Source organism: Toxorhynchites rutilus, chromosome 2 (genome assembly GCF_029784135.1).
Source record: "Toxorhynchites rutilus septentrionalis strain SRP chromosome 2, ASM2978413v1, whole genome shotgun sequence".
NCBI classification, from domain to species: Eukaryota; Metazoa; Arthropoda; class Insecta; order Diptera; family Culicidae; genus Toxorhynchites; species Toxorhynchites rutilus.
In genome coordinates this window covers 175,422,095-175,447,326 of record NC_073745.1, presented here as the reverse complement: position 1 = coordinate 175,447,326, position 25,232 = coordinate 175,422,095, and the positions used below count along the sequence as shown (strand labels likewise).

Genomic DNA, 25,232 nt, shown 5'->3' with positions numbered 1-25,232 from the left:
ATTTTGAAAATTCCCAAAGGAACTGGCAGATTATTTTAAGTAACGATTAGATATTTCCACATTTTCCTCGATACTGGAAGCCCACCAGTGGTTAATGCCAACTCGATAACCACCTGTTAATAGCACTTGATTGAAACATATTTGGTCACAGTGTAACATGGATAGAAAACATTCAATTAAACTCTTTCACATGAATATATTTTGAAAATTCCCAGAGGAACTGGCAGATTATTCTCAGTAACGATTAGATATTTCCACATTTTCCTCGATACTGGAAGCCCACCAGTGGTTAATGCCAACTCGATAACCACCTGTTAATAGCCGCGCGTGTATGTGTGTGTAGCGATGTCTTCCCAGGGAACCGTTTGTGGCATCACTCTCCTCCTGATAGATTCCCTTCTGGCCTAGGGTGCACAAACAGGCTCTTGGTGACACCGTTCATCCGCGCTTTCATGATAAATAAAGAGCTTCACCGCAACAGCGACAACATGCTCCAATCGCTGTTCAATTAGAACTGAGTGCATTTCCGAGCGTCGCTCGCTTATATACCGATTGGTGATTTCAATAGCCTGTTTTGAAAGCAATTTTACGACTATTGAAACAAGTTTTTGGATCAAAAAGTAACAAGTATATAACGCGTAGACATTTTATCTTTCGAATGAAGTGTTTATCTTACCATTTCGTTCAGTTGTTTAGGAGCTATTAACGCTCAAAATCTCGGTCTCCGGCGTAACGCTTTCGTTTTCGAAACTTTGATTTTACACCCCGGTATAGAAATGAAAGACGTAGTCCTACGTCAAAAAGATACTTCTTTTTTTTGTCAAAGTCAGGTTTACCATCGTTCATCTATCCCCCTTCAATCGGATTCAACAGTGAATATGTCGAGACTATTCATTCGTCAGATTTTCCGTGCTGTGTTATTGGATCGCCACTAACCACCATCGTTGAACGAAATCACAAACCAAAGAGCGTCACATAGTCTTTTTATATGTTTTTGTTTTTGATAATGTATTTTATTTTGTTTTTTTTTTTAGACAAACGAACTACAAATTTTTGATGTCTACTTCAGTAAAGAGATCAGAACTAATTTTTCATCTCTTCCATTACATTTACTGTCCTTATGATTATTTGGACCAGAATATTAAATTATCCCACTCACACGTCACATACATACAATACTCATTCATTCACACCCATTCATTCGTCTCTACATATTCTTCTCCATTCATTCTTTAATTCAACCATAAAAATCATGATTACTGCTATATATATGAGGCGTCCCTCAATTAGTTAACAAACCAACCATCTTTCAACTTTTAAGCAAAGTTCAAAGAGGCCGGTTGTTATGGTACTATAGAGTAGTCGACTCTGCATTTATTTCAGTCTATAACTCTCTTCTATAGAGAAGAGAAAAACGTTACGAAATAAATCAGATCTACTACTACCCACATTCCGTTTGTCGAGATAAAAACGGCCCTCGATCTGTGCACAGAAGAAGAAAACAAAAATCAATTTTTTTCACGATTGTTACATCTTGGTGTGCGAGTGTGGGTGTTAGTGACCAGTTCTCGTGGATCACCAAATTCATACAGTCATATGCAAAATTTGATGGTGGATGTTGTGGAGATTTTAGAGCCTCATTTCGAAAAACAAACTGTACCTCAAGAGGAGGAAGAAATTTTAGAATTGAACTCTGACGTTCAATTGCCGCATGTGGCTAGCGTTGAGGAAAACGAACAAACTTCCCAGACACGTTCGCTTCGAAGAACGTATCTTAGTCAGGATGACCTAGACTGGATTCATTCTCTACAAAACAGAATCATGGATTTAGAGAACGAACTGAAACTCAAACATTTAGTGTTTGAGTTGCGAAAAACTTACATGCACCCAGATTTGGATGCATTAATTAAAATAAAAATTTACCAGCGACGCCAGCAAAAATTCGAGTCCTTCCATGAGTACTATTTTGAAATAGAGAAATTGTTTCGGACGATGAGCGTACAAATACCTGATTATGAGAAAGTACAAATACTTCAACAAAACATGAGAGTGGATTACAAACGACAAATGACCTTTATTCCAATTATCGATCTTGAGACGCTGGTGGCTGCTGGTCAGAAGTTAGATGCTTTAAACTTCTCAGCATACAATAAAGTTTTCGGACCTGAGAAATCGGTCCAAGCTGTGGAAGGCGGACCCAACGTGAAAAATAAAAAGAAATTTTCTCAGCAGCAAACGTCCGGACAGGTAGCGTTAGCACAACATCAGCAATATAGCCAGGGAAGAAGCAATCGGAACAGTGCACCACATTCCCTCAATTCACCTCCTCATCCTAAACCGTATCCAAATTCGAATATCAAAAACAACTCTATCCTTCAACCTGTTCAGAAAACTGCGAAGCCGATCATCGACTCACAAACGGCAGGACCTTCTGCACCCCGCCCACAGTTAACACTAGAAGAATTGGTGAATGGACATATCCCTCCACCATTCAATACTTGTTTTAACTGCGGTAGGGATGGACACCATTCGGTCATGTGCAGACAACCGCGTGGAATATTTTGTTTCAAGTGTGGGCTCAAAGGCTTCCCAACAAACTTTTGCCCGTTTTGCCTAAAAAACGGGTCACTGGCGGGCGAAAATCGCCGCTCGCAAAGCCCCGAAGCGTAAGCCAATTTTCTTCTACAGTCACTCCTGACCACTACGCAGATTCCGCTGAAATATATAAAATTTCCTATCCATTTCTCAACGATAACCGACCGTACGTTTCAGTGAATATTCAAGGTTTATCGATTCAGGCTCTCTTAGACAGTGGAAGTAATTTCACACTCATCAGTGAGAATCTATTTTCAAAATTACGTCATAAGAAACTCTCACGCGTAGAAATATCCGCCCTGCAATCCGCTAGCGGGGACTTCCTTCAAGTTCTTGGTCGCGCTTATCTCCCTTTCCTGTTCAACGACGATACTAAAATAATTCCTACTCTTGTGGTGGCTAATCTGTCTCTCAATTGTATTTGTGGAATGGATTTTTGGAATAAATTCCAGATTCACCCAACAATGTTAAGGGACAGTAGCAACAACGAAAACGAAGTGGTTGCTACTATTCATTCACCCAGTAGGGAATCGGTGCTGACGAGTGAAGAAATTAGGGAGATCGAAGACGTGAAAAAGTTATTTCTAGCAGCGAAGGAAGGACAGTTGACCTTGACGTCTCTCGCTCAGCATAAAATTGTGCTGCAAGACGATTGGAAAAATAAACCACCTGTGCGTCAATTCCCGTATACGATGTCTCCTAAGATTCAAAGTTTAGTGGCTATTGAACTTCAACGACTTTTAGACATCGGTATCCTAGAAAGAAGCAGCTCAGATTGGTCGTTAAACTGCGTACCGGTAGTGAAACCCAATAAAGTTAGGCTTTGTTTAGACGCACGCAAAATCAATGAGAGGACCGTGAGGGACGCCTACCCTTTGCCCCATCCGGGAAGAATATTGGGTCAACTTCCAAAAGCGAAGTACCTTTCGACTATTGACCTCTCAGAAGCATTCCTCCAAGTTCCACTGGAGAAAGAATCGCGGAAGTACACAGCCTTCAGTGTACAGGGAAAAGGGTTATTTCAATTTACCCGTATGCCGTTTGGCCTCGTGAACAGTCCGGCTACTTTGGCCAGATTAATGGACAACGTTCTTGGGCATGGGGAACTAGAGCCGAATGTTTTCGTTTACCTTGACGATATCGTCGTGGTAACGGAAACATTCGAGCATCACTCACGGCTTCTCACTGAGATTGCGTGTCGTTTAAGCAAAGCCAACCTGAGTATTAACTTGGAAAAGTCCCAGTTTGGAGTCTCTGAAATTCCCTTCCTAGGATATCTTCTTAGCACAGATGGTCTTCGGCCCAATCCTGACAAGGTTCGCCCCATTGTCGAGTATGAGCGACCGAATACCGTAACAAAGCTTAGAAGGTTCCTAGGAATGGCAAATTATTATCGGAGATTCATTTCAGACTTCAGTGGGGTCACAGCCAGCCTCACTGATTTACTTCAAACCAAATTGAAAACAATAAAATGGAATGAAGATGCCGAAAACGCGTTTTGCCAAATAAAGGAGCTTCTTATTTCCGCTCCCATTCTTGGCAGTCCTGATTTTGACCAAGAGTTTGTAATTCAAACTGACGCCAGCGATGTTGCAGTTGCAGGTGTTCTTACTCAGCAACAAGGGGATGTAGAGCGGGTTATCGCGTATCACTCGCACAAACTTACAACCCCTCAGAAAAATTATCATGCTGCCGAGAAGGAAGCTTTGGCAGCAATTCTGGCCATAGACGCTTTTAGGGGATATGTGGAAGGCTACCACTTCACCTTGGTCACGGATTCGTCAGCCTTAACCCACATCTTAAACACCAAATGGAAGGTAGGATCACGCTGTAGTAGATGGGCCTTAAATTTGCAGCAATACGACATGACTGTAATTCATCGCAAAGGTAAAGACAATGTCGTACCTGATGCCCTGTCACGAAGTATTGCTGCGGTATTCGAGCCTACACAGTCGTGGTACACTTCCCTGGTGAATAAGGTGAGGGATAATCCAGACAAATTCGTTGATTTTAGGTTGGAAGAAAATAATTTGTACAAATTTGTTACCGCTCGTGACATACCATATGACTCACGCTTTGAGTGGAAATTGATTCCTCCTGTCGAGAAAATTCCGACAATCCTCGAGGAACATCACGATTTTTGCTTCCATCTTGGATACGACAAAACTCTCGCCAGAATTCGTCAACGTTTCTATTGGCCAAGGATGACTGTCGATATTCGTAATTATGTCCGCCAGTGTGGGACGTGTAAAGAAGTTAAAGCTGCTTCTGTTCCGATAGTACCTGAAATGGGAGGTATGAGATTAGCGAATAGACCCTGGCAAATCATCTCAGCTGATTTTATTGGCCCTCTTCCCCGTAGTCGACGGGGTAACCAGCATTTATTGGTAGTTTCTGATTACTTCTCGAAATGGGTGATGATTCAGCCTGTGAAAGCTATCAGTAGTTCAGTATTGTGTACGATTCTGAAAGATCAGTGGTTCCTCAAAAATTCTGTCCCTGAAATTATAATCACAGATAATGGGAGCAGCTTTCTTTCGAAGGAATTCAAGGAACTCATTGATCGCTTCAGTATCACTCACTGGCTGAACTCCCGTTACCATTCACAGGCGAACCCCGTTGAGAGGGTAAACAGGACTATCAATGCAGCAATCAGAACATACGTGAAGGAGGACCAACGCTGCTGGGATACAAGAATACCCGAAGTGGAAACGATACTCAATACGAGTGTCCATTCGTCGACAGGGTTCACGCCATTTTTTATAACTCATGGTCACGAGTTAGCTGAAGCAGGAACTGACCACAAGTTGGCACGTCACCAGCAATCGATCTCTTCGGAGGAAATTGAAGATCGACGAAAATTAATGTTCCCGAAAATTTATGAACTGGTTTCACGTAACCTCCAGAAGGCATATCAGTCGTCCAAACATAATTATAATCTCCGTCATCGTCAGTATGCGAATCTATTCGTGGAAGGTAAGCTGGTATATCGCCGGAACATGAAGCCATCGAACGCTGTGCAGCATTATAACGCCAAGTATGGACGTCAATTTCTTCCGTGCCGCATCAGGACTAAATTGGGTTCATCGTCATATGTTTATAAACTCGAGGATCTCCAAGGCAAACGTTTGGGAGTATGGCCTGCCGCGCACATAAAACCAAGTTAATTAAACTCAATCGTTCATCACATTCTCCTATATTTCGTTTTAATACCTACAAGAATCAGCACGTGCTGACGTGCACGAATCAGCTTATTTAACACGATCATTGTGAGTTGTCGATCACAAACCGTCATACAGTCAGTCTATGAACAATAGTAAAATAAAGTACGCAGCCATCGTAACGGCGGCTGAATACCCACATTCCGTTTTGCCTGCCAAGATCGGGTCGATGAAATGTCAACAATCGACCTCAAATGCTGCCACCTTGCAATCGAGTTATCGACCTTTCATATGCATTCATCGAACAACTTGACGCCACTTTTTCGCCAACATGTGCAAGGCGTCGACCTGCTTGCAGCGCTGCTTCCAGCACTGCTTGCCGCTTGTTTGTATTGGTTTGTTATTGAAAATGAAAAGGAAATACATTGATCGTTTTTAATCATTTTATTGAAGAAAAATAATAAAAAACCATGTATAATAAAAATAAGGTATATAATGGAATCGGTGCATCCGGGTTGTCTGGATTGACGATTCAAATCCGACTGAGTACATTGATGAATACCTCCTTGCCCTTGATGACACAGATATGTGGCTGAGGAGGATTCTTCAATGTGCGTGAAGCACGGGATCTCCGATGGGGAAAATTGCTCGAAATACTATCGATGGCCAGGTCCTGCTGCTGTTGCTGTTGATGCTGTTCCCCGGAATAGCACCCTGGACTTAAAGGATACTGCTGCGGGAAAGCTGATGCTGTTGGCTGGTGTGACAGAAGAGGAAATAAGCAATGTGGTGATGAGGGAAATCATCTTTCTCACTCGCCGATTGATTGAGTCGGATGTATTCATAGCTGAAACAAAATAAAATGATTAGTAAGTGAAAAGCAGAAATGAATTCCCTACTCACCAGTTGTATGATCCGGATAAAAATGCGAAAATTAAAATTTCATGCGATTACGTTCGCTTACCTTGCCTATTTTCATTCTACTATACTACGGAATCAGTGCATTCGGGTTCCTCCGGGGTGGTAATTCAGCTGAGCAAGTTGATAAATACCTCCTTGTCGTTGAGTTTTCGTGTCTGAAGAGGATTTTTGAATGTGCGCGAAGCACGGAACCTCTAATGGGGAAAGTTCTTCGCAATACCATACCATGGTCAAATTCTGCTGCTGCTGCTGTTGATGCTGTCCCCCGGCGTTGCCAACAGGGGTTGGAGGTTACTGCTGCAGGAAAATGGATGTTGTTGGCTGCTGTGATAGAAGTGGAAATCCGCACTGTGGTGATGGGAGAAATCATCTTTCTCACTTACCGATTGATGGAAGCAAACGAGTCGAATGTATTCATAGCTGATAAGACAAGATAAAATAATTAATAATTAAAAAGCCGAAATATATTTCATACTCACCAGTTGTATGATCCATTTGTTTTTGTTTGAGATGACAGTTTAGCGGAGTGGAAAAAAGAACCACCAGTGATGCCATTTGGTTTGTTTTATTATTCAGTATTTTCGACTAACGAACTATCCGCGTTGACGATATTGGAAAATAGGCATGATAGTATGAATTTGCAGAAGGAATGAATACACTTTTAAAATGAAAATTATGAATGAACATGATTTTTACTTAATCAAATTAGTACTCTATGTAAGTGAAAATCACCATTGCCTGCAAGTGGTAAAAAACGTCATAAAAAAATATGTTTTGAGATAATTTTATATTATAATGACAAGTGGGTATACCCACAATCCAATCGACGAAAAAAACATCGACCTAACAACGACCGTAACGCTGTTACCTATTCACGATGACGACGATGAGGTATCGACATCTGGATACGGCATTAGTTTGTATGAGGCAAACTATTCTCTATCATATTAGTCAGCCCGAATCAGTTTATATTTGCTAAAATTTGTATGAAATTTTTTTCTTGGCATAATTTTTTCTACTTTAAGTACGTTGTCATGACCCTAATTTGAATTATTTTCTATAGACGTTCAGATATTCTCAAAAAAACTTGTCATTATAATATAAAATTATAAAAATTATAAAAAAAACATATTTTTTTATGACGTTTTTTACCACTTGCAGGCAATGGTGATTTTCACTTACATAGAGTACTAATTTGATTAAGTAAAAATCATGTTCATTCATAATTTTCATTTTAAAAGTGTATTCATTCCTTCTGCAAATTCATACTATCATGCCTATTTTCCAATATCGTCAACGCGGATAGTTCGTTAGTCGAAAATACTGAATAATAAAACAAACCAAATGGCATCACTGGTGGTTCTTTTTTCCACTCCGCTAAACTGTCATCTCAAACAAAAACAAATGGATCATACAACTGGTGAGTATGAAATATATTTCGGCTTTTTAATTATTAATTATTTTATCTTGTCTTATCAGCTATGAATACATTCGACTCGTTTGCTTCCATCAATCGGTAAGTGAGAAAGATGATTTCTCCCATCACCACAGTGCGGATTTCCACTTCTATCACAGCAGCCAACAACATCCATTTTCCTGCAGCAGTAACCTCCAACCCCTGTTGGCAACGCCGGGGGACAGCATCAACAGCAGCAGCAGCAGAATTTGACCATGGTATGGTATTGCGAAGAACTTTCCCCATTAGAGGTTCCGTGCTTCGCGCACATTCAAAAATCCTCTTCAGACACGAAAACTCAACGACAAGGAGGTATTTATCAACTTGCTCAGCTGAATTACCACCCCGGAGGAACCCGAATGCACTGATTCCGTAGTATAGTAGAATGAAAATAGGCAAGGTAAGCGAACGTAATCGCATGAAATTTTAATTTTCGCATTTTTATCCGGATCATACAACTGGTGAGTAGGGAATTCATTTCTGCTTTTCACTTACTAATCATTTTATTTTGTTTCAGCTATGAATACATCCGACTCAATCAATCGGCGAGTGAGAAAGATGATTTCCCTCATCACCACATTGCTTATTTCCTCTTCTGTCACACCAGCCAACAGCATCAGCTTTCCCGCAGCAGTATCCTTTAAGTCCAGGGTGCTATTCCGGGGAACAGCATCAACAGCAACAGCAGCAGGACCTGGCCATCGATAGTATTTCGAGCAATTTTCCCCATCGGAGATCCCGTGCTTCACGCACATTGAAGAATCCTCCTCAGCCACATATCTGTGTCATCAAGGGCAAGGAGGTATTCATCAATGTACTCAGTCGGATTTGAATCGTCAATCCAGACAACCCGGATGCACCGATTCCATTATATACCTTATTTTTATTATACATGGTTTTTTATTATTTTTCTTCAATAAAATGATTAAAAACGATCAATGTATTTCCTTTTCATTTTCAATAACAAACCAATACAAACAAGCGGCAAGCAGTGCTGGAAGCAGCGCTGCAAGCAGGTCGACGCCTTGCACATGTTGGCGAAAAAGTGGCGTCAAGTTGTTCGATGAATGCATATGAAAGGTCGATAACTCGATTGCAAGGTGGCAGCATTTGAGGTCGATTGTTGACATTTCATCGACCCGATCTTGGCAGGCAAAACGGAATGTGGGTATTCAGCCGCCGTTACGATGGCTGCGTACTTTATTTTACTATTGTTCATAGACTGACTGTATGACGGTTTGTGATCGACAACTCACAATGATCGTGTTAAATAAGCTGATTCGTGCACGTCAGCACGTACTGATTCTTGTAGGTATTAAAACGAAATATAGGAGAATGTGATGAACGATTGAGTTTAATTAACTTGGTTTTATGTGCGCGGCAGGCCATACTCCCAAACGTTTGCCTTGGAGATCCTCGAGTTCATATGACGATGAACCCAATTTAGTCCTGATGCGGCACGGAAGAAATTGACGTCCATACTTGGCGTTATAATGCTGCACAGCGTTCGATGGCTTCATGTTCCGGCGATATACCAGCTGACCTTCCACGAATAGTTTCGCATACTGACGATGACGGAGATTATAATTATGTTTGGACGACTGATATGCCTTTTGGAGGTTACGTGAAACCAGTTCATAAATTTTCGGGAACATTAATTTTCGTCGATCTTCAATTTCCTCCGAAGAGATCGATTGCTGGTGACGTGCCAACTTGTGGTCAGTTCCTGCTTCAGCTAACTCGTGACCATGAGTTATAAAAAATGGCGTGAACCCTGTCGACGAATGGACACTCGTATTGAGTATCGTTTCCACTTCGGGTATTCTTGTATCCCAGCAGCGTTGGTCCTCCTTCACGTATGTTCTGATTGCTGCATTGATAGTCCTGTTTACCCTCTCAACGGGGTTCGCCTGTGAATGGTAACGGGAGTTCAGCCAGTGAGTGATACTGAAGCGATCAATGAGTTCCTTGAATTCCTTCGAAAGAAAGCTGCTCCCATTATCATCACCCATTTCGAGAAGTAATCAGAAACTACCAATAAATGCTGGCTTCCCCGTAGGGCCAATAAAATCAGCTGAGATGATTTGCCAGGGTCTATTCGCTAATCTCATACCTCCCATTTCAGGTACTATCGGAACAGAAGCAGCTTTAACTTCTTTACACGTCCCACACTGGCGGACATAATTACGAATATCGACAGTCATCCTTGGCCAATAGAAACGTTGACGAATTCTGGCGAGAGTTTTGTCGTATCCAGGATGGAAGCAAAAATCGTGATGTTCCTCGAGGATTGTCGGAATTTTCTCGACAGGAGGAATCAATTTCCACTCAAAGCGTGAGTCATATGGTATGTCACGAGCGGTAACAAATTTGTACAAATTATTTTCTTCCAACCTAAAATCAACGAATTTGTCTGGATTATCCCTCACCTTATTCACCAGGGAAGTGTACCACGACTGTGTAGGCTCGAATACCGCAGCAATACTTCGTGACAGGGCATCAGGTACGACATTGTCTTTACCTTTGCGATGAATTACAGTCATGTCGTATTGCTGCAAATTTAAGGCCCATCTACTACAGCGTGATCCTACCTTCCATTTGGTGTTTAAGATGTGGGTTAAGGCTGACGAATCCGTGACCAAGGTGAAGTGGTAGCCTTCCACATATCCCCTAAAAGCGTCTATGGCCAGAATTGCTGCCAAAGCTTCCTTCTCGGCAGCATGATAATTTTTCTGAGGGGTTGTAAGTTTGTGCGAGTGATACGCGATAACCCGCTCTACATCCCCTTGTTGCTGAGTAAGAACACCTGCAACTGCAACATCGCTGGCGTCAGTTTGAATTACAAACTCTTGGTCAAAATCAGGACTGCCAAGAATGGGAGCGGAAATAAGAAGCTCCTTTATTTGGCAAAACGCGTTTTCGGCATCTTCATTCCATTTTGACGTAGGACTACGTCTAACCGGAAGATATAGGGTGTGAAATGGAAATCTAGGCACTGAACAAGTAGGAAAAAATGCAAGATTTGGAACGCTTATAACTCGAGCATTTCTCAATAGATCGCAAAGGTTTTTGCATCAATTGATAGGAAATATATCTACGCATCTATCATAACGAATATCATTTCATTTTTCATGGGATAAATAATTGAATAATTGTGAAATATCAAGCATTGTTAAAATGCCCTATGTGCCCATTTTTGATTGGTCCATTTTGTGCTCCTCAAATCGTACCGACCAAAACGGGCAACCAGAGCAGCAGCGAAATAGAATGAAGCACGATTGGAAAGGAAAAAGAAAAAAATGAACGAAACATTGGTCGCAGTCTCACACATGCGTAATTCTCGAGCCAGCCAGTCAGCTTAAAAATCCCCGCTTCGCTGCCGTAACGATCATTCTTTGTGTGGACACCGACTGGACAACATCGTTGCTGGACGAGCTGGACGGCGAGGGATCGAGTGGTAGCGCTGGAGTAGAGTAATAGAGTAGAGTAGAGTTTTCAAAGGGCCTTTCTCAAGGCTAGAGACGAATGAACTGCAAAAGTTTAAAGTCTCTATAATACAATACCTTCCTTCCTTCCGTAACGATCATTCTCATTCAAACCGTACACCACATCGGTTCGCATCACAACACACCAACAAACTAAAAAAGGAGGAAAAGTGAAGGGAAAGGCAAAATCCCGCTCGAACCGTGTTGATCTGGAGTTCCCCGCAAGGGTAGCTAGGCCGAGCGCGTTAGTACCAGTGCACCAGTCCACCTAGCCGGCGTTATATAGTTTCGGCCGCCGAAGTGATTGAGTTAGGTGGCAAAGCTGCTCGCGACGATAAGAAAACCCGCATTCGGAACAGAACACATTCGGTTCGGTGGACATCAAGACAACAGGCAGTTGCAGCGAGTGGCGAGTGGCAAACGCAATCGCAAAACGGCATCAGGTAGCAGAAGAAAAAAGTTTGTTCTTTATACAAACTGCTTTGGAGGCAAATCCAGAACAAGGCGGCATCGAGGGCGTTCGAAATGGTTTTTTTCAAAACCACGAGTACTAAGTTTTCTAAATTGGAACCATTCCATAAAACAAGGCGCTTTTCAGGGCCATTAAACCTTCCAACAAAGAGTTTAGGAAATACAGTTCAATGCATTCTAAAACATTATCCAAAATAATAATAAAACACAAATTGATTTTTTCATAATTTGTTTGCCAGGATCTGATGAGTATGTGAATTTGAAAGTTGTTCTGAGCTTATTGATAGTTGGGGACTTTCCTGATTATTCAATTTTCACCAATTCTTAAATTGTTTCCAGATTGAAAGTACAGTAATTTACAATTAGTTCGACATTTAGCTAATTGGACGGACATGTAATGCGACTTATTTAGTTGGACATTTTTGTAAACATAGAGATCCAAATTATGACCCCACATTGAAAGTCGACACTGTACCACTGTCATCGCAAATGTTCAATTACAGGTTAAAATCACCTCCAATGCGACACTGAGTGGTGCTTCGGCACGTCGCATTAAATATAATTTACTGTACAACATGTCACAAAGCTGGATGGGAAGAAATTTTGCAACTGTGAAAGCTGTGGCGAGTGGAAACAAATCGCTAAACAGGAAGGTTTAGCCGAACAAGATGGGGATATCGAGTGATAACAAAACAATAAACTCTTTAGATTGAAGATAATTTTGTGATCCTGAAAAGGACCCTTTTTAGCCTGCATGTGAATCCAACGAGCGAACAAATCGTAAATTTAACGCTCATTCTTCGTCTCGTTGGACTCACCCCTCTGGCTGAGTCTGCCGATTTGTCTCTATCCTGTGAGTGTGTACCGCTAGAGTATAAAACACGCGGACCCCAAAAAAATATCTTATTTTCTTTCAAACCGTAAACCCGTGTGGTTGTACGGCATCGACATCGTGGACGTAACAAAGGAGGACAAGTTAAGGGAAAGGCAAAGTCTCACTCGAACCTTGCAGATCTCCAGTTCCCTGTTGGTCGCATTCACTGATTGCTCCGCAAGGGTAACTATGCCGAACGGATTGGTGCCGGAGCACCAGTATACCTAACAGCGATTATAGAGTTTCGGCCGTCGGAGTGCTCGAGTTGGCTTGCAAAGCTGCTCACGACAATCAGAAAACCCGCATCAAGAACAGAGCAGCTTCGGTTCGGCGCTCATCAAGGCAACAATTAGTTTTAGTGAGTGGCAAAGTGTTTCTCCGGCACGTTGCATCAAATGTAATTTACTGAACAACATGTCACAAGCTGGATGGGAAGAAATTTTCCAACTGTGAAAGCTGTGGCGAGTGGCAAACGCAATAGCTAAACAGGAAGGTTTAACCGAACAAGATGGGAATATCGAGTGATAACAAAAACACAACACCAAAGGTTCTTTTCAGAACCATCAACATATTCATAAAGAGTAAACAGTAAACTAATCCATTTTTCAGGTAGATATGTAGGTATTCACGTAGGAGAAGAAAATAAAACAATATATTTCAAAATATATATTTAACAAAAGCTGTCCCCTTTGTATAGTCCTACGTCACTCCGGTTATGTCCCCGACATTACCCACCCGTCTTTTTATTGTTTTCAATTTGGTTTGAAGTAAATCAGTGAGGCTGGCTGTGACCCCACTGAAGTCTGAAATGAATCTCCGATAATAATTTGCCATTCCTAGGAACCTTCTAAGCTTTGTTACGGTATTCGGTCGCTCATACTCGACAATGGAGCGAACCTTGTCAGGATTGGGCCGAAGACCATCTGTGCTAAGAAGATATCCTAGGAAGGGAATTTCAGAGACTCCAAACTGGGACTTTTCCAAGTTAATACTCAGGTTGGCTTTGCTTAAACGACACGCAATCTCAGTGAGAAGCCGTGAGTGATGCTCGAATGTTTCCGTTACCACGACGATATCGTCAAGGTAAACGAAAACATTCGGCTCTAGTTCCCCATGCCCAAGAACGTTGTCCATTAATCTGGCCAAAGTAGCCGGACTGTTCACGAGGCCAAACGGCATACGGGTAAATTGAAATAACCCTTTTCCCTGTACACTGAAGGCTGTGTACTTCCGCGATTCTTTCTCCAGTGGAACTTGGAGGAATGCTTCTGAGAGGTCAATAGTCGAAAGGTACTTCGCTTTTGGAAGTTGACCCAATATTCTTCCCGGATGGGGCAAAGGGTAGGCGTCCCTCACGGTCCTCTCATTGATTTTGCGTGCGTCTAAACAAAGCCTAACTTTATTGGGTTTCACTACCGGTACGCAGTTTAACGACCAATCTGAGCTGCTTCTTTCTAGGATACCGATGTCTAAAAGTCGTTGAAGTTCAATAGCCACTAAACTTTGAATCTTAGGAGACATCGTATACGGGAATTGACGCACAGGTGGTTTATTTTTCCAATCGTCTTGCAGCACAATTTTATGCTGAGCGAGAGACGTCAAGGTCAACTGTCCTTCCTTCGCTGCTAGAAATAACTTTTTCACGTCTTCGATCTCCCTAATTTCTTCACTCGTCAGCACCGATTCCCTACTGGGTAAATGAATAGTAGCAACCACTTCGTTTTCGTTGTTGCTACTGTCCCTTAACATTGTTGGGTGAATCTGGAATTTATTCCAAAAATCCATTCCACAAATACAATTGAGAGACAGATTAGCCACCACAAGAGTAGGAATTATTTTAGTATCGTCGTTGAACAGGAAAGGGAGATAAGCGCGACCAAGAACTTGAAGGAAGTCCCCGCTAGCGGATTGCAGGGCGGATATTTCTACGCGTGAGAGTTTCTTATGACGTAATTTTGAAAATAGATTCTCACTGATGAGTGTGAAATTACTTCCACTGTCTAAGAGAGCCTGAATCGATAAACCTTGAATATTCACTGAAACGTACGGTCGGTTATCGTTGAGAAATGGATAGGAAATTTTATATATTTCAGCGGAATCTGCGTAGTGGTCAGGAGTGACTGTAGAAGAAAATTGGCTTACGCTTCGGGGCTTTGCGAGCGGCGATTTTCGCCCGCCAGTGACCCGTTTTTTAGGCAAAACGGGCAAAAGTTTGTTGGGAAGCCTTTGAGCCCACACTTGAAACAAAATATTCCACGCGGTTGTCTGCACATGACCGAATGGTGTCCATCCCTACCGCAGTTAAAACAAGTATTGAATGGTGGAGGGATATGTCCATTCACCAATTCTTCTAGTGTTAACTGTGGGCGGGGTGCAGAAGGTCCTGCCGTTTGTGAGTCGATGATCGGCTTCGCAGTTTTCTGAACAGGTTGAAGGATAGAGTTGTTTTTGATATTCGAATTTGGATACGGTTTAGGATGAGGAGGTGAATTGAGGGAATGTGGTGCACTGTTCCGATTGCTTCTTCCCTGGCTATATTGCTGATGTTGTGCTAACGCTACCTGTCCGGACGTTTGCTGCTGAGAAAATTTCTTTTTATTTTTCACGTTGGGTCCGCCTTCCACAGCTTGGACCGATTTCTCAGGTCCGAAAACTTTATTGTATGCTGAGAAGTTTAAAGCATCTAACTTCTGACCAGCAGCCACCAGCGTCTCAAGATCGATAATTGGAATAAAGGTCATTTGTCGTTTGTAATCCACTCTCATGTTTTGTTGAAGTATTTGTACTTTCTCATAATCAGGTATTTGTACGCTCATCGTCCGAAACAATTTCTCTATTTCAAAATAGTACTCATGGAAGGACTCGAATTTTTGCTGGCGTCGCTGGTAAATTTTTATTTTAATTAATGCATCCAAATCTGGGTGCATGTAAGTTTTTCGCAACTCAAACACTAAATGTTGCCAATTTAACAATCTGCCAGTCGATCGCTGAGTCATGTACCATTTTAGAGCCGATCCTCCGAATAAATGAATCGCTGACTCAAAAAGTTCTTGTTCAGATACTTGTTCAGCTTGCGAGAGGGCTTGAACCAGTTCTAAAAATTCGTTTAATTTCAATCCCTGATCGTCTCCACTATACTTTGTTATGTTCCACTTCGAAACTGGCAAAGTACGACGCGATTGGAAAGGACGATTGTAATTTGATGAATGGAATTGATATGGAGGACAGTTCAGGAAATTATTCGAAGCAGGTATGGAATTTATATTGATGTTTTCTCGAAAAGGTCCATTTTCTGGGAAATTTGGGAATGAATTGCGGGAAACATTTGGAATCGCTGAATTGAAACTGGGAACTAAATTATCGTTAGAAGTTTTTCTTTGTGATGAAAATGGATACTGTTGTGGAGCAAAACTTTGAAAAATGTCGTGGGAATTTGGCACTTGAATGCGGCCATTTGTTTGAATGGATGGGTTACCATCGAACTGAAAATGATGAGGATTAGAGTTCAGATAGGAAGTCTGTTGCTGAAGGTGAACCTGACACGAAGAAGTTTGCGTTGCAACGTTTTTACCTTCCTTGCGAAATTTCAGTTCGTTCTCTAAATCCATGATTCTGTTTTGTAGAGAATGAATCCAGTCTAGGTCATCCTGACTAAGATACGTTCTCCGAAGCGAACGTGTCTGGGAAGTTTGTTCGTTTTCCTCAACGCTAGCCACATGCGGCAATTGAACGTCAGAGTTCAATTCTAAAATTTCTTCCTCCTCTTGAGGTACAGTTTGTTTTTCGAAATGAGGCTCTAAAATCTCCACAACATCCACCATCAAATTTTGCATATGACTGTATGAATTTGGTGATCCACGAGAACTGGTCACTAACACCCACACTCGCACACCAAGATGTAACAATCGTGAAAAAAATTGATTTTTGTTTTCTTCTTCTGTGCACAGATCGAGGGCCGTTTTTATCTCGACAAACTTTTGGGAGCATGTCTCTACCTCCACCGTTTCATCACCAACCACTGACTGCACATTTTTTTCAGTTGTACCCTCACGCTCGGACTTTAAACGATCTCGCAACATCTTACGTTTTCTTGACATATTGAAGCTATCATCCATCAGCACGGCTCTTGATTTCAGCTCATGATCAAGCTCATCGTCCGTCAGAAACTCAACTCTCATCTGATAGTACCATTTGAGCAGTAATTCACACGCGTTATCAAATGTTAAACGCGAAGATGCCATTCTAAGCCGAGAAAATATGATTCACTTTTTGTTCTACAAAATTTTATAAATAAAAAGTTACCAATGTTGTGTTAAAAATTTAATGCAAAATATGAAAGAAATTTAATCAGAAATAGTAACCAAGGATAATTAATTGAAGAAGTAGAATTAAATAATAGAAAAATAGCAAAAAAAAAGGATTAATTCACAATATTTGAAAATAGGAAAAAAAATTATTATTTTTGAATTTTTATTTTTCAAACGTAATTGTGATGTTAGAGATAGTTCCGAATCAGTTCCGAATTCTCTTCACTTTTTCGACAAGTGTTTTTATTAAATTTGCAGCCGGGACGCCCTACTAATTTGTGACTCCGTTCGACAACTTTAATTAGAGGCATTCACACGAACTGTGTTCTTAACTTTGTATAATCCGCACACACACTAATCAATACCTTTCTCCAGGTAGATTTCCGAACAATGCGTGCACCTGACGACTTCGCGAGTATTGAAAATAATTTTAAATTATTTGAAATTTCCCCCGGAGACCATTGGGAAGAAGGGATTTTCTTCAGGCCATAAAGAAAACCACTTTTTCCGCCTATTTTTCGTTGGGCGCCAATTGATAGTTTTGTACTTGATTTAGCTGGTTCTTTCGACGCAGCTTGGGTCGTCTGTTGAGGGATCTCTGGGGAAACTTCGAACAATAACTCGATACACGGAACACGGAAAAAAATGGTGGAAAAGCACAATTACAACACTTTTTATCGTCGGCGGAAAACAAGACTAGCTACGTAAAACCTAACAAACAAAGGACACCGCGGTTTGGATGGCCACACAATTCACGCTTAAGAAATAAATTAATTTTTATACATGTATTTTTTTTTTGTTTTATTACAAATTTTGGTTTTTTTTTATGGCTCGAGCTCACCGGTTTCGTTGCGGCCGTTCACTGCGTTGGTCTTCTTCGGTTCTTCTTCGAGGGCTGGAACAGGCGATGGCGGGAACGGGACGGCTTCGGCAGGACTCAGGGACGGTCACACGACGATGGGGGATCAAATTTATTTCTCACGTCGCACGGCCGGATGTCACGATGGCCGGCGACACTAGTCGGTCAGAGAGTTGAGACGGCTTGTGATTTTTTTCACACACTGTTCCGGAACTACTTATTAAGAGCCTAGCAAAATTGCTATGCTAGCTCACGAGCACGGATAACCGGATCCCTTTTAGGTGGCGGGATTCTTTTAAAATTTCAGCAGCGATAACAACTGCGTCCGTGCTGTTCCAAATCTTCGCGAAGACTCCCGGATCCTCGCTAATTTTCTCCTCTCAACGCTTTTCTTTCCTTTTTAAATTCTTTGCTCGTCTTTTGAAATTCTTTCAACCTATTGAAGCTCTCGACCCTATTCAGGTTCCCTGGTATTTTTCCACTAAGGGTCGTTTCCAATTCATACACCGAGCCGTCCCCCTTTCGATGAGATGACAGAGAAGGCGTCGACTACTCCGACAATACAAACACAACTTAATACTATTGGTTTCGGTTGGTGTCACGACTAATAAATAAACATTTAAGGCAGCATGCTATACCTGGACATTTAAACCTAGCACTTGCTTTCCGCATATAAATGAATAAATAAACAATGAACTGAATAAACCAAACACGCAATTGTAAATAAACTTTGGATGAATAAATAAATAAATAAATAAATAAATAAATAAATAAATAGATAACTAAATAAATAAGTAAATAAATAAATAAATATCTTTCTTCCCTACTACTAAATAAATAAATACAAAAAAAACTAACTAACGAAAAAATAATCTATTGTGAAACACCAACCTGGGGGTCTGCGATTAACTGTTTTTTTGGTTTATTGCAAAAATTGGACTCATACGTCATCTTTTCTACGACAGTTAATCACAGACTCCCAATACTACTTTTTTTTTTATTGTCATATGAGAAATAACATTAAGTCAAACACAAGATGTGGACATGAACTGTAAATTTCTCAAATGACAAGACAGCACAAACAAATATTTTACATTTTTTTGTACAATATCGGTAAAGTCCAAACCCACGGTTGGCTTTCCCACCAAATTCATTATTGTAACCCAACGTTTGGTTACACACTGACGGAGCATCCATTTTTGCCGTTCTTCACCTTCCGGTCGATGGTTAGGTTCTCGAAGTATCGTTTTAGTACTCTGCTGACCGTGGATTGGACGATTCCCAGAATTCTCGAAATGAGTGCGCAGGATTAATTCACGACGCTCTTTTTCGTTCGACGAAATTTTTCCAAATTTACGAAAAATTGACAGTGAAGCATGGCCAACGTGATCTATACACTCTTATCTGATTATAAGCGAAAGCTGAAGATATAATTCCTAAAAATTAAATTTCTACAGCGTTTTTTCCGTGATGCAATTTGATGTGACACACCCTTTATAGGAGTGCGTTTCATCACATTGAAATCCATTTCCAGTTTCGAACAAAGATCAATTTTGCTAGCGCAAACATCAAATGGACTAACAGCACTTGTCACCATGTAATTGTAGAACATATGGGAATTAAATTTTCCGAATTTTCCCTTTTTCCTTCAGAGTTTTCCGAAATTTCATGTTGTGGGACCCCCTCTCCATTCCAGAGGAGAGAGGGGTGTTGTTCAGTCCCTGAAGAGATAATCGAAATTCCATCGCAACCCCCACCCCTATGTTATTCTCCTGCCAGCTGAGAGAGCAGCCTAGCAACGATGAGAGGCAGTATTTTTCCAACCGCAAAGCAGCAAACAACAAAAAAAGAGTGAGGCAGAACGTGAACGTGTTGAAACGTGTTTTTCCCAACCAAACATCTAGAGTGAGAGTTTAGAATCCTGTCAAAGGTGAAATAAAGGAGATCGTATGTTTTTATGCTGCAAACCTGTCGCATAGTGTTTTTCTTTGTGTGAAAGCTTATTTCCAAGAGTGTTTCCGCTGTGGACTTTATGTTCAAGCGTCCATTGGCACGTTTCCCCCAGTGAAACGGTGCATCATCCGACCAGAGCCTCCGCTCTCCAACTATCGAAATAATCATTGGTCCTTCGAACCGGATCCGCCGCATATGCGCTTGCGGGGAAGTGTCCAAACGAGAAAGTGGAACGATCGGGTAGCGAAGCGAAGTGCACTGTGAATAAGAACTACAAAAGAACTGTGTGTTAAGTAATTATTGACGTTGAAAAAAGTACAATAACTGTTAAATTTCGGAACAATACCTAGCGAAGTAAAAATGTCTTTAGGGAGATCACCCACCGAAAAATCCAGCACGTGTGTTGTAAATCGTGCTGATTCAAACGATCTGAGTGTATTAATTCACCTGCGAAATGTATTGAAAACAAAATTGACACGAATGAAAAATTCCATCCAACAAGCTGAAGAGAATGGTGTTGAGCTGACAGTATCGCAAGTGAAAGTGTATAGCAGAAAATTGGAAGCTACATACAGCGAACATAACGATCTTCATCAGCGGATAATGAATCGGATTGTCCCTGAAAAGCGCGAGGAACAGGATTCCGAGTATTTTGAGTTCGAGGCGTTACAAGAAGAAATTTGTGTTTTTCTCGAGGAGTGTTTGGAAAATCTCCCCGCTGCAGTACCATCACCAGCAAATCCCAGTCAGCAACCGTTGGTTATCACCCAACCGCTGCCTCGTGCCATACCGACCTTTTTTTTTTTATCCAAAATATATATTTTTATTAAGGCTCATATGGCGTCAACCTGACGGGGCCGGGAGTTCAATATTTCGACAATGTTTGCCTTATAACTATGTTAGTAATATGTAACCGATTACTCGCGGTTGGCTCGAGGTTAGTATTACAAGTGTTTTCGTAATTGTGGTAGATTTTATGATTGGAATGGGAGCCCACATTTGTCCACTCGGTGTGCGAGAAGTCAAACTTCATTGTTCTCATTTCAGTTTGGTAGATACCGACCTTTGATGGCAGTTATACCCAGTGGGAAAAGTTCAAGGTGATGTTTCGTGATGTTGTGGACAAATCCAATGAGCCACCACGAATAAAACTATACCACCTGGAGAAGGCGCTGATAGGCGATGCTGCTGGTTTAATAGATGCCAGAACTATCAGCGATGGCAACTATGAGCAGGCCTGGAGAATCCTCGAGGAGCGATTTGAAGATAAGCGCAGAATGATCATCCTTCACATCGATGGATTATTCGGTGTGCAACAGTTGTCGCATGAAAGCCATACCGAGCTACGATCGTTAGTAGAATGTGTGTCCGGAAATGTAGAAAATTTAAAGTTCTTAGGACAAGATTTAGCTGGAATATATGAGCATATGGTGATCCATCTGTTGACACAAGCACTGGATGGCGAAACGAGAAAACTTTGGGAGACTACTATCAAACGAGGTGAGCTTCCAAGTTATTATGAAACCATAGCTTTTCTGAAGGAACGCGTGTCATTGCTGGAGAGGTGTCAAGCAGCAGCCAGCTGTTCACAACACGAGCAAACACGATCTATTTTGAGACCAACTGTTCCGTTTGCAGCCGAAAGCATCGAAAGGATTAAGCCGTTAAGGAGCTTGAAGTGTGATTTTTGCGGAAATAACCATCAGACATTAAAATGTGCTGATTTTAACCAACTATCGGTGGATGAACGCTGCGAAATGGTAAAGCAGAATAGTGTGTGCTTCAATTGTCTGAGACGTGGACATCGTGTGTTTGACTGTCCATCTCCCAAATCATGTACCAAGTGTCATCGAAGACATCACAGCTTGCTACATCACAACCAATCTGAGAAACCAATCAACCCATTGAGGAGAACCCACGAAATGACGCCTGTTTCATCGCCAGTTATTGGAATAATGAATCCTGTGACAGAGGATCCATCGAACAGCCAACCATCAAGGACGACAGCTCATTCCGTACAATCGATGGGTGATCCAGTTGCAGTGCTGAGAACACACAATGCCATCCTCGACAACACCGATGTCAAGAAGTCTGGAGAATCTGCTTCATCTATTAAGGAGGAAGCCCGCGAGAGTTATAGATTAAAAACTCGTTGCCACACAGCTAATAGACGACCTATAACTCAATTGCCGTCAAGGAACTATATCTCCAAACTGAGTATCCCGCGATTCATACCTCCTCAGAGATTTTCGAGGCCCAAGTCGAAACAGGACTACCAACCATATTTGAAAGCACCATACCATCAAAACCGTTCGTTCGCATATCGCCTAGAGTCAAGTGAGTCTAAAGATCCTCTGGATTTCACGAACTGCAAGTGCAGATGCCATCAACACAGCATATTCCGGCCGGGGAGTATGTTCAGTTCCTGAAGAGATAATCGAAATTCCATCGCAACCCCCACCCCTATGTTATTCTCCTGCCAGCTGAGAGAGCAGCCTAGCAACGATGAGAGGCAGTATTTTTCCAACCGCAAAGCAGCAAACAACAAAAAAAGAGTGAGGCAGAACGTGAACGTGTTGAAACGTGTTTTTTCCCAACCAAACATCTATAGTGAGAGTTTAGAATCCTGTCAAAGGTGAAATAAAGGAGATCGTATGTTTTTATGCTGCAAATCTGTCGCATAGTGTTTTTCTTTGTGTGAAAGCTTATTTCCAAGAGTGTTCCCGCTGTGGACTTTATGTTCAAGCGTCCATTGGCACGTTTCCCCCAGTGAAACGGTGCATCATCCGACCAGAGCCTCCGCTCTCCAACTATCGAAATAATCAGGTGTCATACCATCATAGAAACATTTCTCATGCTCAAAAACCCTCACATTTCTTTTCAAATTGTGCTTGATTACCACCACCACCATAGAAACATTTATTGTACCCTAAAACCTCCATATGCCTAATTTGGTTCCATTTGCTTGATTAGCTCTCGAGTTATGCAGAAATTTGTGTTTCATTTTTATGGCAGACCCACCCCCCTCAGAAAGGTGGGAGGAGTGTTGAACCACTTTAGAAATGTTTCTGGCCCGTCAAACCTCCACATGCCAAATTAGGTTCAGTTTGCTTGATTAGTTCCTGAATTATGCAGAAATGTATGTTTCATTCGTATGGCAGTCCTCCCCCTCTCATCAGAGAGAGGGAAGGAGTGTCTATTCACCATGGAAACGTTTCGTGTTCCTGTTGTATTTTCCAATTAATGTAACTACAAGGCGTAAATGGAATATACAAATTAAAACTTTATTAGATCGTAAAACACACTTCATTCTTCTTAGACGTAGAATATATCTTTTATAACAACTCCTCTTTTGTTCCACACGACGTCATCCAAATGACAGACGAAGCTGTCATGGCGAGTCCAATGGTAAATATCTGCTAGGGTGACCACTTGTCCCCAACATCTCTCCTTTCAATATCTGTGGTACAGTTGGAACCTCTGAGGCGGTCTTCGATTGCGCGAAGAGCGTCGAGGAATCTGAACCACAGATGAAGATTCAGCTGCTGATTGGAAATCGGTTGAGGTAGATGGAGAAGAATCAGACCGTATGGATCCGTTCGATGGCGAAGATGATGGTTCTATGGAGTGACATATGCTGAGCTTGAGCTTGTGGTTCGTCTTCAATCGATGGCCCAGCTGTAGAATTGCTCGTACCCAAGGTAGACTTCGGCAGGGCCCACTCATCTAGTAATATGCTCAGCGGTAAGTTGGAGCGATCCATTTGTTGATTCTTGGTCGTTTCTGCTGTTGATCGTCTCCTAAGTTGATTGATGTGCGAACGGATCATTTTCTATCATCCACCCACACATTATACATAACGCTGCCTAGTTTTTCCATAACAGTACCAGTTGCCCATCTCCATTTATTGCTTGCGTATACTTTTGCGTAGACCGGATCTTTTGAATTAAACGATCTTGATGTGATGAGATCATGCTGAATTTTTGGTGATTCGGAATAAGATGGTACTCGTAACAAGTCGAGAGATGTTCTTATTGGCCTTTTGTACATCTCTTCTGCGGGAGATTTCCCGCTTGGTACATTCGGATTTGGTGTCGTGCGATACGTGAGGAGAAAAGTGTCTAAAATCTGATTAATATCTTTGTCTCCTCCCTTCATTTTTTTTATGGCACGCTTAAAAATGTCCACGAATCGTTCGGCTTGTCCGTTCGATTGTGGATGATATGGGGCTGTTTTCAAATGATTGATTCCATTTTCATTGCAGAACTGTTCAAAAAGTACACTGGAAAACTGTGTTCCATTGTCTGACACGAGTGTTTCTGGCATACCTTTATTTGCAAACAATGTGCGCAGCAAACGGATTGTTTCACTTGTTGTGATCTTCAGCGTAGGATATATTTCTGGCCATTTGCTATGAGCATCCACCACGATCAGATAATATGTGTCTTCAAGAAGACCAGCAAAGTCAATGTGAATTCGTTGCCATGGTAATGTAGTTTTTGGCCACGATTCTGGTGCCACCTTTTGTGGTGATCGTGCTGCTAACGCGCAGCTATCGCATGTCTTTACATAACTGGTTATCTCCTCATCTATGCCTGGCCAATACACGTAGCTTCTCGCTATAGATTTCATCCATTGTATACCCGGATGACCCTTGTGGAGCTGTGTAAGACACCGCTTCCTGAATGCTTTTGGGATGATCAATCTTTCGCTGAACATTATGCACCCGTTTACTATTGATAGAGAGTCTTGACGATCGAAATATTGCTGCATTTCCCAGTCTTTGATATCAGATCGATTTTTAGGCCAGCCATTCTGTATGAAACGGTATAATTTATAAAGTATCGAATCCTTTCTTGTTTCATCTTTGATCATGTTAAAACTGAGGGGTAAATTGCTAGTGGTATTCATTGCCACTGTTCTGAGGTCATTTTCTAAACTGGCACAGGCTACAACGAAATCTTCATCAGGTTTAATATGTTGGTCTATCAGACGAGATAACACGTCCGCATTGCCAAATTTATCAGTTGAAACGTATTCTAGTGCAAAGTCGTATGACAGTAAAGTTAGTGCCCATCGCTGGAGCCGATTAGCTGTGTAAACAGGTATTCCTTTTTTTGATCCAAATATTCGTAACAGAGGGGCGTGAT

At 41.6% G+C, this 25,232-nt stretch overlaps 1 protein-coding gene and 2 long non-coding RNA genes across 5 annotated transcripts; 2 read left to right on the top strand and 1 right to left on the bottom strand.

The window, feature by feature from the left end:
- Positions 1–6,185: 6,185 nt before the first annotated feature.
- LOC129769288 (uncharacterized) lies at positions 6,186–7,262 on the bottom strand. Of its 2 annotated transcripts, none has more exons than XR_008741854.1 (3): positions 7,157–7,262; positions 6,660–7,097; positions 6,186–6,603 (listed from the first exon to the last, which is right to left on the bottom strand). It is a non-coding gene; the product is annotated as an uncharacterized LOC129769288 (long non-coding RNA). The 2 variants fall into 2 exon arrangements; XR_008741855.1 differs by having other exon boundaries at positions 6,721–7,097.
- Positions 7,263–7,991: 729 nt separating this feature from the next.
- LOC129769220 (uncharacterized) lies at positions 7,992–9,068 on the top strand. Of its 2 annotated transcripts, none has more exons than XR_008741841.1 (3): positions 7,992–8,097; positions 8,157–8,533; positions 8,651–9,068. It is a non-coding gene; the product is annotated as an uncharacterized LOC129769220 (long non-coding RNA). The 2 variants fall into 2 exon arrangements; XR_008741840.1 differs by having other exon boundaries at positions 8,157–8,594.
- An 11,190-nt stretch (positions 9,069–20,258) lies between these two features.
- LOC129769592 (uncharacterized) lies at positions 20,259–22,652 on the top strand. Its single transcript, XM_055771956.1, has 2 exons — positions 20,259–20,876; positions 21,146–22,652. Exons 1-2 carry the CDS (start codon positions 20,443–20,445, stop codon positions 22,509–22,511), a joined length of 1,800 nt encoding a protein of 599 aa, XP_055627931.1. The 5' UTR covers positions 20,259–20,442; the 3' UTR covers positions 22,512–22,652.
- Positions 22,653–25,232: the final 2,580 nt, after the last annotated feature.